The following is a 14,794-nucleotide window of genomic DNA, read 5'->3' on the forward strand; positions in this document are numbered from 1 at the left end:
CCTAATCTGTTGACATGTTCAATGTAGATGGAAAGTTTTGTGCAGAGTGCCCTTGACTAAGAACTTGCAGCTTGTATCCAGTTGAAATTCTGTTTTTTTAGCCTATGTTATCCTTAGGATGGGTGAAAGTAACCTATGAACTTAATATAATATTGGACACATTATGTGACATTAAAAAAGGATGTGGCTATTGCTACATTAAGATTGATTATAGTGATGTGACTGGGCAGAGGTTTGGCATTGTCAACCTAAAATAGTGTTTATGGCTGTGAGATTAAAAGTTGGGTTTTTTTGGATGAAGGTCAGTCTACTAAGAGGGGCAGTCTGGAGCATCTGCCTTGAAATTCTTCCTCAACTGCCGATAAACAAATTGGCTATATATCTGGCCACATACTGCCTTTGGAAGAAAACCAGTTCTCCATCACAGAATATGAATTTAGTAGAGAGCAAAATGATCTAAGGATTTCTTGAAGCAACTTATTTAGAGTATTGAACTTATTGAATTTGCATTTGAGGGGCTGCCACAAAGAAAAGGGGATTGACTTATTCTCCATAGTACCAGAGAGCAGGACAAGAAGTAATGGATAGAAACTTGTTAAAGAGAGATCCAGCGTAGAAGTAAGGACAAATTTTATGACAGTGAGAACAATTAATGGAATAGCTTGCTTCCCAGAGTTGTGATACCAATAAAACTTACACTTATATACAGCTTCACGGTGTTTTACAGCCCTCTCTAAGCTATTTACAGAGTCATCATATTGCCCCCAACAATCTGGGTCCTTATTTTACTGACCTGAGAAAGATGGAAAGCTGAGTTAACGAGCTAGTGAGAATTAAACTGCATAACTGCTGGCAGCCAGCATTCAGCAGAATCAGCCTGCAATACCAGTTGAAGCAGTATTTCTAGCCACTGTGCCACCATGCTCCATCACTGGAGGTTTTCAAAAATTCTGGACAGCCATTTGACTAGGATGGTATTAAGTCTCATGCCTTGAGCAGGGGGTTGGACTAGAAGATCTCTGATGTCCCTTCCATCCTATGACTCTGTATTCTTTGTAGGATCCTTCCTTGGTGCTTTCTCCTTGATCCTCAAACTTGCAATCTTTGGTTGGCAAGCCTTAACAGGCCACTGCCTATTTTGCAATTGCCTTAATTCCACTAACTATGCCTTCAATATCCCTAGCCAGAATTAGCTATTAATCCTGCTTATTTTCCAGACATGTTTTTCTCTGTTTAGAATACTTTCCTTCATAATATTTTCCCTCCCCAATTTTGTTTACAGCATCAAAGCTTGCTGATACTTTCATAGAAAGAGAAGAGAAATCAGTTGTGTAAACTAATTTTCTTTTTGTGTTCTTTAAAGGTCTTGCTCATTTCAGTGCTCTTGATGATTGCACAAAGTAAAGCCCTTTATATAATCTATTTCTCTGCAGTCTTTCTGACTCTTCATTAATTTCCAAGGGAGCCTATTTTTGGCTAAACTTGAACTGCTAGATCACTGAGGCGATTTGGACCTAAGATTTTTCAAGCTACTAAGCCATTTCCATTTAGTTTCATTTTTCTCTGTTACTAGTATATTATGCTTCTATTTTCTTTTCTCCATGTTTTGTCATTATAGATTATGTGCCTGTTGGGTCAGGCCTACCTCAGTTTACTTAACAATTATTAATCATGCCTAGATGAGAATGTACCCAAATGCCAAAAAAACAAAAGATTTGGTTTGCAGTTAACACTTGGTTCATATTCTAAAATGTCAGAAGAACAGGCTACATAAATATTAACTATATTGGAACAATATGGTTATGTTTTCCTTTGTTTTGTCATTGCTACGGGGAGCCTCCAGGGTCAGGCAGAGGGAGCCACTGTTTGTGGTTTTCCACAAAGGATAGGATGGTATCTACTAGTTCTGCAGTCAATTCACTATGACTCTTAACATCCACGCTTGGCAAGCTTGTTTTCTACAGATAGATTGGAAAGAACCATCGCTGGGCTGGCAAATTCTGTCTGGTGTCCTTAAATGTATTGCAGTCAGACCATGGAAGCCATAGATTCTCTCCCATACAAGGAACCTGTGAAGATCTTCACAATGTACTGTGGTTATAAAAAAGAAATCTGTAGTCTGTCTCTGCCATGATTGGACTGCTGTACCATTTGGGGCTCAAAATTGCTAAGACATGGGCAGAGGCTGTGATTTCAAAGGATGGCAATTACAGGTAGTCCTCAACTTACAACAGTTGGTTTAGTGACAATAGCACTGAAAAAAGTGAGTTATGATGGATTTTTACACTTATGATTGTTGCAGCATTCCACATGATCAAAATTTGGATGTTTGGCAGCTGGTTCATATTTATGACATTGCAGTGCCCAGGGGTCATGTGATCACTTTCTGGCAAAAAAACTGAATAGGGAAGTCAGATTTACGTAACAGCTGTGTTACTAACTTAACAACTGCAGTGATTCACTTAACAACTGTGGCAAGAAAGATCGTAAAATGGTGCAAAGCTCACTTAACATACATTTTGGGCTCTCTTGTGATCGTAAGTTGAGGACTACCTGTATTCCGTTCACACTGAACTCTTGTTTCTCCTGGTCTTTCTCACATTATCTGAGGAGGAAATTTGGGTTATAGGTTAAGCCCTATAAGGCTTTTTATCTTTGCTTTACATTTTTTCTGTCTCAAGCTCATTTTTCACTGTCTCTTGTTTCAAGCTAGTTTCCTTCAGCAGCTGTTGTCTAAACCTGGAACAGGCCATGCTTCTGTCTCAATAATGTCATTCCTCACCATCTCAAGAGTTTTTGTTTGGGTTCCACTCGACTGCATATTTCTTCACTGATGCTGAGGGATTGCTAATGGCTAAGAGAAAGTTGCCTAGTTTTTTTTTCCCTGTAGGCCCCCAGAACCATAAATGACAAGAGTTACTTTCAAATAGTTTCCCTTATTGTTCTTCACCTATAGACAGAATTTTGCCAGACTAAAGCAACTCTGAATAACTACAGATATACTCTGAAAAGAGCTAGAGAGGAATTGTTTTAACCCTCTTTCTGCCCTCTGGAATACACCTCCTCCCTCCTGGGAATCCAGGCTACAATCCATCACAGTTTTTCTGTCCTGATTCTGCTGAAGGCTTTTTAAAAAAATTCTGGATGTTCCTTTTCTTTCATGAGACTGAAATCTCTTCCATATTTAAAAGATTAATGAACTATCAGGTGAAAGTTAGCTAAATTCAATAGGCGAGAGAATGGTTTTAGAAAACCTCCTGCTATCTGGATTCTCAGAATAATTCAGAAAAAAGATTTTTGTGATGGGATTCATAGAAAAATTGTGGAAGAGAATGTTCATTTTTCCTGCCTGTGTAAACACTGAGCCATCTGAAGGCTTTTTTCATCTTTCTCCATCAGAGTAATTTCAGAGCATTAATTACCATATCTTTTCTTTTCCAAGGAAAGTATTTTGTAGGCTCCAAATTACAGCACTCTGCTTATCTGTTTTGAAACTAGAATGATAGATGATGAAATGTTTTGCACACCTCTGAGGTCAGTCTGATGTCCCTCAGTGGTAAAAGCTAGACACAAATTATCGGAAGGCTCTTTAAACAGGGCAGTTACATGTTTTGTATTTTTTTACACACATAGGGTATATTTTCTTGTAGTTATAAAAAGAGTCCAGCTTCTTCTTTCATACAGTATGCATATAAAAATCTTTTGACCTCTGTCTCTGGAACTTATCAGATGAAGTAATTGTTTGTCATGGCTATACAGATTGAAGATGGAGGCTACCATAATTTAATAATTATATTGATTGACACAGGCTTACACACAATCTATTAATGCTAGTAAAACTTAATTGGTTTCTTTCTTTCTTTCTTTTTGCCTACAAGGAAAGTATTAAAAAAAAAGTAAGAGTATGGAGGGATTCCAGAAGAGAGAGGGAGTTGACAATTTTTTATTTATTTGATTTGTTTTTCTCACATATGTGATTCTGGATAATTTGCAACAATTAAAAGCAACCCAAACAAAAATATTAAAATAGAAACAGCAAGCATACAGCCAGTTAAAAACTCAGTTCAACATAACCACAGCACGTGATTACAAACCATATATTTGGACAAAGGAGAAAAGGAAATGCAAAAAAAGATAAGCTGTGTAAACGCGAAAAGAAAGGAACAACATTCATGGTTCTTATGCATATTAAAGACACAGGAGAGATTTATTCATCTGCCTCTAAACTAGAAATATTTTTAATCCTATGTTAACTTTGCCTACAGTATGAAACTGTTTTAATTGTTTATAATTAATCGATCTTCTGAATAAAGGATGTATAATATAACTTTCTCCATTTCTAGATGACCACAGCCAAGCTCTATACACAGAAAATTAATCTGTCAGTAGAAATCCTAGTTTATCCTTCATGTCAGTACCTCCTTTTTCTGATGGAGAAGGGGGTTCATTGTAGGAAAGAATATTTTGTAATCGAAACTCAAATATGCATTTCAAAGTGCTATAGTTCAGGAGGAGACTGTTTTCTCTGCTTGTGTGAATGAATGAGGCTTGAGAATTGTGCCTGTGTGTTGAGAGAGAGGGAGAAAGAAAGGAAGAAAAAGAAAGAGAGAAAGAAAGAAAAACATTGTAGGCAAGAAGCCTTGATTTGACAGGTTTATAACCTCAAGATAGTTACCTCACACATGCAACTAAATGGTACACCAAATATACCAGTTATCTATTAATTACTCAACTGGATCTTTCTTTCAGCATCTGGGTTGCTAGTGTCATAGTTGGCTGCCTTGGTGTGTGTACTAGCATATTTTATTAGGAAAAAAACGTTGAATGTATCTCCTGCTGATTCTCCTGACTGCTGTTTTTGGCCTGCCCAGACTGAGTACTTTGCTCTGATGCCTTCACTCCTGCTGTGCAATTTGTCAACTCCACCCTGCCTCTGCTGTTGGGAGATGGATGGACCTTTGTGCAAAAGGCCAGAAATGTTTTTGGCTTGAACAGGTTACAGCTGGTTGCCAGCATTTACCCTGTTTGGAAGCCTGCCAATCCTTGCTGGGTCAAGAAAACTTTCCTTGCTCAGTCCTGGACCTTGAGATTCTGAGGTGACTGAATGAAGGTCAGAACAATGCGTAAGCTGAGCTTTTGTTGGAATTTGAAATGAATGTCTCCTTGGACATTGTATGCTCTGGCATTCTATTCACTTGCAAACTTGCATTGTTTTTTCTTTCCTCCAGATTGGCTATTCTTGATCATGCCAGCCTCAACAGGATCCTGGATGTGAAGTACTTGCTTGGCATTTTGGTGATGGACTGCTGTCTGCATTTCCAGCAGTGGACAAAACAGAGCCTGGTGCTCTGGTAGAATTCAGCTTAGCCCTACCTATGATGGGTGCTTCTACATTATGAACAAGAGTTATTAACAAGCTGGACTCTTCAAGAGCTGGACTCTCCAACGGTTTCCACCAGCCAGTACTTTTTCAAAGGTGTCAGCAAATTGTATCACACCAACAATGAAGTTTACTGTGGCAGACTATGCTATTTTTGTGCTGCTGCTAGTCTTCTCTGCAGGGATAGGACTCTTCTATGCACTGACTGGTGGGAAGCAGCGCACTGTCCAAGAATTTCTATTGGCCAATCGTAGCATGACCTTCTTACCTCTGGCTTTTTCATTACTTGCCACTTTCCAGTCAGCTGTGGCCATTCTTGGTGTCCCCTCTGAAATCTATCGCTTTGGGACTGAATATTGGTTCCTTGGTTGCTCCTATTTTCTGGGGCTTCTTATCCCAGCTCATATCTTCATCCCAATCTTCTATCGCCTGCGACTTACCAGTACATACGAGGTAAGTGTTGTACATAGATTCTAGACATAGAATATGAGAATTGGCACCAGCATGTTTAATATATTGTATTTTATAGCTTTACAGAAACAAATATTTTCAGAGCATTGTATTGCTGCCTCAGGGAGAAAAATGTTTGAAAAGATAACATACAAGTTAAATGCATAAAAATACCTGCATAATGGATTAGAGTTATTGATAGCTTACACTGTGTTTTCTCCTAGAGTGAAAGTGTTTAAATGATAGCCAATGCTTATGGCTTAGTTGGCAACATCTACTGTTATAAATTCATCAATATAGAGTAAGGGTATAGCTGTGGAGGTTTGGACATAAAATGAAATATGGGGTGCAATTCTGTTGATAGGTACTTCGTACTGCTCATAGTTGCTCATCTTTGCTCTAACTCCCATCCTTTTGCTGGGATGGCATTTAGAAATTCCCTGAAGGACCTGGTAGTCCATCAGACCTGGGGATCCCATGGATGTGGACAGCCTGCAAGATGGTGACGTTGTCCATACGTTGTAGGGTGGCATTTTCTTCACTTTTAATTTTTTGGTTTTGATAATGTTCTATATTCAGACTTTGTATGCTCTGAAGCATTTATGGCAAGATTTATTTAATATAGCAATGACGAGTACCATTAATTTATTATGTTTTATGACCAAATTACATGTGAAAGCTGCCAAACTATAAAGTGGATCTTGGTTCTTAAAAATTATGACAATTTACTTATTCCTAGAACTATACCTATCATATATTTGCCCTATTATCAGTGAGAATAAGAATATAAATTGGTTGCTTTTAAAATGGTTATAATGGTTTTTGGACTTTTGTATTAGAGTTAGACAATCAGATTTGTGCTTGAAAATGCTGCTCATCCTTATACCTGACTCCTGAAATTCATTAGTGCGAGGCTCTGTTACCTGAGCCATTATTTTGTATCCAGCTGTGTCTTTTTGCTGGGGGAGCTCTATATTCTTCTTTAAAAAAAAAGGAGACCCTACAAGTTTGAAGATTGCTACCTCGGATGTTACTGGGCACAGAAGCACAACTAGTTCTTAAACCAAGAAAAGCAGCAGCAGCTCCTCCAGTTTTCCTAGGGAATAGCAGATGTCGGGCCAAACACTGCATGTTCCCCTAACCTGATATTTGCAATGGAGTTTTCTTCATTCTTGTGGTCAAAGCAGCTTAAAAAGAAAAAGAAAACAAATATGGACAGGTTTCGGATTGAGTTTATTATTTAAGAACTAATCTTTGGACTCAATGTTTGTAAAATTTGCTATTTGACCTCTTGATCTGAACAGGCTTGTAGGTAATGTTTTTACTAAGCCATTTAATTATTTGAAGCTCTATATGGTTAATAACAACCCTGGCTTGATGACAGATACCGGTAGTCAAAAAATGTACCTAATTAAATTATTTATTAAGCTGCCTCTCTCAGTTTGTGACTCTGGACAGAGTACCTTACAAAAGGGAAAAATTGAAAATTATAGGTAGTGTAAAAACGGCAGTGTAAAAAAGCTTTCAGTTCTAGTTTTTTTCTTGCAATCTGTACTAAGTTGAATACTACTAATTTAATTTTCCCTAAACAGGAAATGAATTCATTTGCACATAGCTTTTAAGTTGCATAGCTTCTGCACTTTTCCACTTGCTTTGGAGACCATAACAGAAAATGTTTAAAATAACTGAAATCCCGGTTGAAATAATTGTTTTTAGACTGAAAGCCTGGGGAAGGATGCCATGGGCTGAATGTCTAACGACAAACTTACTCCTCTTCCCAGCCTCACAAACCCAGTACATATATATATATATACTCCTGTAGCTCATTCTATTATTCTATCCCATCTCCCTCTAGGTAGGAAATATTAGAAGAACTAAACTGTAATTTGAGTTGGAAAATAAATGTGGAGCAATAGCAGCTGCACCAAACAGCAAAATTTTAGCATGGGCTGGGAAGAATGTCAGGAGATATAATTATATGCCCGCCCCCCAAGAAATTTAGGCATTTGACCACTGATGAGCACCTATGTTTTGGTCTTTATTTTCCATGCAGCCAAAGTCTTGAGCAAGAAAAGTTTATTAGGGTTGTGCCTACCTGTCTTTCCACAACCCCATCATTTTTCCTGTTCTGTTTGCCCTCCTAGTATCTGGAGCTGCGTTTCAACAAGGTGGTGAGACTATGTGGAACAGCCACCTTCATCTTCCAGATGGTAAGTACAGAAATTATCTATATTGTTGTTCTGGTAATGAGAACAATCTTTTCCTCTTTTTTTTGATCTAGGTGCTAGATTTCCTGCCTAATCCTGTGTTTTGGCTCTTTTTCTCTCATCTCCTCATTTCTTATTTCTCTCTTCATTTTGTAAATTCATTTGCTTCTCTAGCCAAGGATAGGTTTCCTATGCTATTCAAATCACACTCCTGTGCATCTTTCGAGTTCAGATATCAAACTTTATTTTTTGTGACCAGGGGTGGGATTCAAAAATCCCAACTGGCTTGCTGCCCAGTTGCTGGGTAGGCATGGCCATGATGGGCGTGGCCTACCAGAACTTCTGGGAGGGCCATTTTTCACCTTTCCAAGGGTCTGGAAGCTTCCCTCGGGGAGGGTGAAAACAGCCTCCCCTGGGCTCTGGAGACCCCCTGGAAGCCGGAAACAGGCCCATTTCCAGACTTCTGGAAGGCCCGTTTTTCCTCCTCCCAGACCTCTGCGCGGACCTTGCACTTACCTGCATTGAAAATGGGCCACGTGGAGACGCCTAGGAGGGGCAGGGTGGGGTGGGCGGGGCGGGGCCAGCTGGTGGTTTCAAATACTGGTTTGGCGAACCAGATGCAATTTTAACATCCGGTTCACTCGAACCGGTCCAAACCTGTAGAATCCCACCTCTGCTCGTGACATTTTTGGCTTCATTGAATACTTTTTAGAATCCCAAGACCTCATCCTCTTCCTGTTCCACAGTGTAGGGAATATGTGGATCCAAATCTGCCTTTCTGCGAAGGTCTCTTTGTTTATTTTATTTGTAACCCAATTTCATAATTTTTACAAATAAACAGGTGAGTAGCAAATAAAAGGAGCTGTGGTGCAATGATTAAAATGCAGTATTGCAGGTTAACTCTGCCCACAGGCCAGGAGTTCGATCCTGACTGGCTCAAGGTTGACTCGGCCTTCCATCTTTGCATCTTGAGGTTGGTAAAATGAGGACTCAGATTGTTGGAGGCAATAGGCTGACTCTGTAAACCGCTCAGAGTGCTGTAAAACATTGTGAAGTATATAAGTAAGTGGTATTGCTATTGCTGACTTGTAACTGCAGTACAGCATATGGGTTTTTAAATCTCTCTTTTATGGCATTTGAAAATCATTCAAAGTATAATTGTTAAGAAATTACCATTGTTTTCTGACAATTTGAGGTAGTGAGTAGGTAAACATTATATAATAAATCCTACATTGCATAATTGAAGAACTCTTGAAATCTCTCACTAAAATTCTAGAAAGTCAGTTTTTCAGACAAATAATTGCATGGCTTTTGTGAAGGCAAAAAGTAAGACTATTTGATGGAAAAGTTGCATTAAAGTGCATTAGACAATATATTTTAAATGGTCCCTGAGGTCTGTTTTTCCCTCTCCTGTCTCTAAATCTCAGGGGAAGATACACCTTGAATATTATTTGAATAAAGAATGAATGTAGGTATTGGAACAAGAAGGCAATAGATATGGGTCCCCTTTTTTGTCTTGTCGTCTACTTTCCTCTGACCTGAGGGTCATAGAGCCAGCTATGGTCCACCAACATTGGAACTGATTTTGTCTTCATAGGTGATATACATGGGAGTGGTCCTCTATGCCCCAGCCTTGGCTCTTAATGCAGGTGAGTAAAGTGCCATATTCTTGAGGGTCCAATGAGGAACATAATGATCCATTTTCACAATGGGAATTTAGGGTAGGAAGCAGCAGTGGGATCCTACCTGTTCTACTACCGATTTGGTGATCACACGCCCACCTAAGGTGCGCATGCAGCTTTCCACACACCAGCTGAAGCCTGCAGCGCCAATTAGCTGAGAGAATAAAGAAGAGAAAGGCACAGGGGCAGGAGCACTTTTCTCTTCTTTCTCCTCTCAGCTGATGTCAGGCTTTTTTTCCTCCTCTCAGCTGATCCTCTGAGGCCTTTTTTTTTAGTACTGGTTCAGTTGAACCGGGCCGAACTGGTAGCATACCACCACTGGTAGGAAGTTCTTCTGAGCTGGTGGGGTGGGGTGTAAAGATCTGCTCAAAGAAAGCTAACACTGGTTGACCCAAAAGCCTGGTTTGGCCTCAATGTGAACAGATGAGGAACATTTCTAGCTTGTTGGGAAGAGTCTTTCAGCAATTAGGCCCTTCCCTGACAGTTCTTTTTTTGGTTGCAGTGACTGATTTTGACATCTGGGCTTCAGTGCTGACCATAGGCATAGTCTGTACCCTCTATACTGCCCTGGTGAGTAATTTCTTGAAGAAAAAGGGATGAGATAGCTTTCCCCCAACTCCAACTCCTTGCTACTTGTCTTTGATAGAGATCCAAATTCTGTGTTGTGAGGATTCAAGATTCTCATCTTGCTTCCCTTATTGACAGCAGATTCTTCCTCTTTGTAGGGTGGACTTAAAGCTGTGATCTGGACCGACGTGTTCCAGACATTTGTCATGTTTGCAGGACAGGTGGCTGTGATTGTAGTGGGTACTATTAAGGTTGGCGGCATAGATCGTGTTTGGAAGCTGGCTGCTGAGAATGGCAAGATATCAGGCATTGAGTAAGTGAGGGACGAGTTTTCTTTCCTGTCTACAGAGTTGTAACTGAAGATCTCCCTCTTAGCACTCATATTTGTGCTCCCCTAGCTGCAAGCAATTTAGTTCATGTGCATACACACGCCTGATGTTCCCATGACCCTTGACTTTTGTGTCCGATAGTCTGAATCCTGACCCTTATGAACGACACACCTTTTGGACTCTGGCTTTTGGGGGTGTATTCATGATGTTGGCTCTCTATGGAGTAAACCAGGCTCAAGTCCAACGGTATCTAAGCTCCCGTTCAGAGCGCCAAGCTGTGCTGTAAGTGTGATATTTGTGAGCTCCTGGGAGGATTGGGGAATTACAGTGCTGGATATCTGAAGAAGCTCTGTAGATGCTTCTCTTGCTTGAGTATGGAACCAGGACTTGGGGGGGTGGGGTGGGGGGGAGATTTAGCTAAGAGAAAGCAGATGGTTGAAAAGTGTAACTAGTTAAATTAACACTGTCCCTTCTTTTCTTATTTCCTTTAGGTCCTGCTATGCAGTGTTCCCCTGCCAGCAAATTGTGCTCTGTCTCAGCTGCCTCACTGGTTTAGTCATGTTTGCCTACTACCAAGACCGCCAATTGACACAGGAGCAGCTCAGCGCTTCACCCGATCAGGTTGACCAAATTCTTACATGTGCACAATTTGGAGCTAGCATGTGGGACAAGGCTTACACTATTCTCTTACTCAGACCTTCTTTTCTGCACTTGCTGAAGGGGTGTCTGCCTTCCATTTCCATATCCGCGCGTCTGCATGCAGACCTTCAGCCTAATGGGTAAGAGAAAATGTCTGGTTTCACACAGACTGGCAGAAATCCATGCATGGTGAAAAGTGAATGTGTTCACCCTGAAATCTGATGTTGGGTAACAGTGATATCTTCAGGTACTTTGCGATGTCCTTTCTCTTGTGTGCGCTCCTGGAAACATTTTGCTTGTTTGCTTGCTTTGCATCACACAATGCCTGTGGCAGTCCTCTGCACCAATCTGATCCTCTGTCCTTTCATCTTTTTTCTCACCCCACATCCTCCTTTTTGCAGATGGTCCTTTACTTTGTGATGGATGTGCTTCAAGAAGTACCTGGCTTGCCTGGTCTCTTTGTAGCTTGCCTCTTCAGTGGCTCCCTAAGGTAAACCCTCCTTTCCTTTTTGGACCTAGGGTCTGGGCTTGATGTAAGGGGTCTTGGTTTACATAGTCCTCCTATCTTCCTCAATCCTCTCATCTCAACAGCACCATCTCTTCAGCCTTCAATTCACTGGCAACAGTGACCATGGAAGACCTGATCCGCCCATATGTGAACAACATTCCTGAGAGACGTGCCACACTCTACTCCAAATTGTTAGGTGAGTGATGCCTGTCAAAGTTTGTAGTCTAATGCAGTCTTAGGGCATCCTCTACCTGCCAACATTCAGTTTGGCTCTATTGTCTTGACATTTTCTCTTCCCAGCTCTGGGCTATGGTGTTCTCTGCCTGGGCATGGCTTATATCTCCTCCATGATGGGTCCAGTGTTACAGGTAAGGAGTGATCATTAGACAGGAAAGCATGTGGAGAAGTGTCTTCCCAAAAGATATCTGGCATTATGAATTGTCAGCTTTACAAGGTAGACCTAATCAAGAAGACTAGAACTATGCTTTACTGAGATTAGTCCATAGGAACAGGTTTGTGCAAGTCTGCCTGTGTTTTCTCCTCTCTCCTTGTTATAATCCAGGAAGTCAGGAGGGACCCAATCTTTTTTTAAAATACTTTCTCCCCCCACCCTTTAACCCCTGCTTCTTCTGCTCTTCTTGTTCTAATGGCTTCTGGATGCCTTCTCCAAGGTCATCTCAATAACTTCAAAGCAGTGAATTGCTTTGAAGTTGTTACAGAAATGTTCTTTCCCTGGGATATGAGATTTTCTGTAGTTTTCTGTTTTGTGAGTGAAGGAAGGCTTTTGTAATTGTTGTGCACAGACTGATAAAGGTTACATAATCAGGCATCTGCAAAATTCTCCATTACCAGTATGTATATACTTTATTGCGGTCTGTGACATGACCAAAAGATATAAAACAACATGAAAGGCATAACGTTTTCATAGATATGAAAATGTAAAATTGACAGCATTTTTCTTTGTGGTAGCTCTAAGAAATTATAACGCTTAAACATTTTTAGAATGTTAAAGTTCCAACCTAACAATATAAAGCAAATTAAATCATCAGAACAGGTTGGAATGTCTGTTAACAAATGATAAAATTAACTAATTTAACAGTAGACAAATGATCCTTTGGAGAGCCAGCTTGCTCTTGTAATTTTTAAAGGATGTATTCCTTCTACAGCAACTTGCACTCTATCCCCATAATCTATCTTCGTTAACTCCCATTATAATTGAAAAGACCTGTCTCTTCATTGGATCATAAGGTGTAGAAATAAAATTAAAACATCTTCACCTTAATTGTACACATGGATAAATTGGTTATCCAAATAACAGGATTATTGTAATCACAATCTCCTCCTCCTCTTAAGAAATCTTGCTAAAGAGAACTGTGGAAACCATGTTTGGAAAGAATCTTTTTCAGTTTTAGGCATCTGTCAAGGAGTATGCTTTTTTTTCTCTGTTGGCCTTCTGTTGATATAATCTGCAGTGCAGAATCAAAATAAACTCTGGCTTCTTCATCAAGAGGATTTTATTGTCCCACAAAGGAGAGAAACATTTTAGCCCTATCATCTGCTTTTTTAAGTAATATATTCTTAGCTGATTTTCCTCTTGGGTGCTGATAGAAAATATCTTGTCAAAGTAACAAGTCTTCCTGGCCTCCTTTTTCTTCTCAGAACATAATCCTTGCCCCTCCCTCTCATATTTCTTCTTTTCTTTTGCCTTCCTTTGTTACTTGCTTTTTATTTATTTTTTTCATTCTCTTTTACTTTTAGTCTTGTTCTTCTTTGCCTTCCGCCCCGCTTGGCTCTTTCTGAGTTGACATGCAGGACCTAGGGGCTGAACAACTGGCCAGCTACTTGATGCTCTTCATCTTTTTCTTCCTTCTCTGTTGCTATTCCCTGAATTGCCCAACCACATCTTTATAATCTATTTTCTTGCAACTTTGGGAAAGAACTACAGCAGCATGAGCCTATTGCCACATAGCAAGTGCTTGCAAAATCTGTGGCAATTAAAGGTATGGAGGACTCTATCCCAAAGATATAATGCAAATATAGCAAATTACATTGTTTTACATATTTTACAAATTACATACTTTTTTCAGGGCAATCACCACAAATTCACTACATTTGTGCCAAATTGATATTTTACCTGGAGAATTATAATTCTGCCTTCTCTGCCTATGTGGCTGCCACTGTATAAAGTTCATTTCCCAACATTTGTTAGCTATAACCCTTAACCAGCAGGTCCATGCTTGAGAGTTCTGAAAATTGAAGTTCTATATATTTGGAGGGCACCTAACTTGGAGAAGGTTGCTGTATGGATCATAGATGACATCAAATGCACCAAATGCATCTTAATCAAATACAGCTCTCCAGTGATATTAGTTGCCAGAATTTTTAGGAGGTAATGAGGGAATTTATCCTTCCTGATGCCCTAACAAAATATTGTGCATTGAATATTTTTTCTGGCTCAGGCATTAGAACAGGAGCCTGTAGGCCAGATTGGATTTGCTTATTTTAACAAAGATACAGCATTTTTGTGTTTCTGTTACCTTATCATATTTACTGAGGGTAAACAATAAAGGAAAGTGGTTACTCAGTAATCTCTTTTTCATGCAAGTCCCAGATTCAGTAAGGAGTATCTGCAGGCAGCACTAGGTAGACCAATTATCTGATTCAGCAGAAGGCAGATTTTCATGGGAAAACCCCAAAATCAGACCCCTCCTTTTTTCCCTCTTCTAAGGCTGCCATCAGCATCTTTGGCATGGTGGGAGGACCATTGCTGGGACTATTCTGCCTGGGCATGTTCTTTCCTTGTGCCAACTCTGTGGTAAGTGTTGCTACCCCAGCGGCTGAGCAGATCGTCATACCTGTGCCAATGTCAGATTCGGCATACACACGCACATACATGCACCCTTCACCTGGCAATACATCTGATGGAGGATGGTGGCAAGACAGGTTTCTAATAGTATTGCCAAAGAAATAAGCTTACAGAAGTGATGACTTTGGTGTGTATTCCACACAACTAGTATACTCAGAGAACTTGT

General features: G+C 40.0%; 1 protein-coding gene across 3 annotated transcripts in view; it reads left to right on the top strand.

Moving 5' to 3' along the window:
- The window catches only part of SLC5A6 (solute carrier family 5 member 6), a 29,407-nt gene that overhangs the window by 6,788 nt on the left and 7,825 nt on the right, over positions 1 to 14,794 (top strand). For 2 of the 3 annotated variants that reach the window (XM_087928966.1, XM_026708677.2), the window contains exons 2-12: positions 5,229 to 5,833; positions 7,975 to 8,040; positions 9,635 to 9,686; positions 10,222 to 10,289; positions 10,445 to 10,599; positions 10,757 to 10,897; positions 11,107 to 11,236; positions 11,656 to 11,744; positions 11,846 to 11,958; positions 12,063 to 12,130; positions 14,491 to 14,577. In XM_087928966.1, coding sequence (XP_087785092.1) covers positions 5,504 to 5,833; positions 7,975 to 8,040; positions 9,635 to 9,686; positions 10,222 to 10,289; positions 10,445 to 10,599; positions 10,757 to 10,897; positions 11,107 to 11,236; positions 11,656 to 11,744; positions 11,846 to 11,958; positions 12,063 to 12,130; positions 14,491 to 14,577 — 1,299 coding nt within the window. In that variant the 5' untranslated portion in view covers positions 5,229 to 5,503. Of the gene's footprint in view, positions 1 to 4,871; positions 5,111 to 5,228; positions 5,834 to 7,974; positions 8,041 to 9,634; positions 9,687 to 10,221; positions 10,290 to 10,444; positions 10,600 to 10,756; positions 10,898 to 11,106; positions 11,237 to 11,655; positions 11,745 to 11,845; positions 11,959 to 12,062; positions 12,131 to 14,490; positions 14,578 to 14,794 lie in introns of all 3 variants that reach the window. The other variant, XM_087928961.1, reaches the window with a different exon arrangement.

Source organism: Pseudonaja textilis, chromosome 1 (genome assembly GCF_049901715.1).
Source record: "Pseudonaja textilis isolate UNSWEBS1 chromosome 1, rPseTex1.2, whole genome shotgun sequence".
In the NCBI taxonomy this organism is placed as follows: domain Eukaryota; kingdom Metazoa; phylum Chordata; class Lepidosauria; order Squamata; family Elapidae; genus Pseudonaja; species Pseudonaja textilis.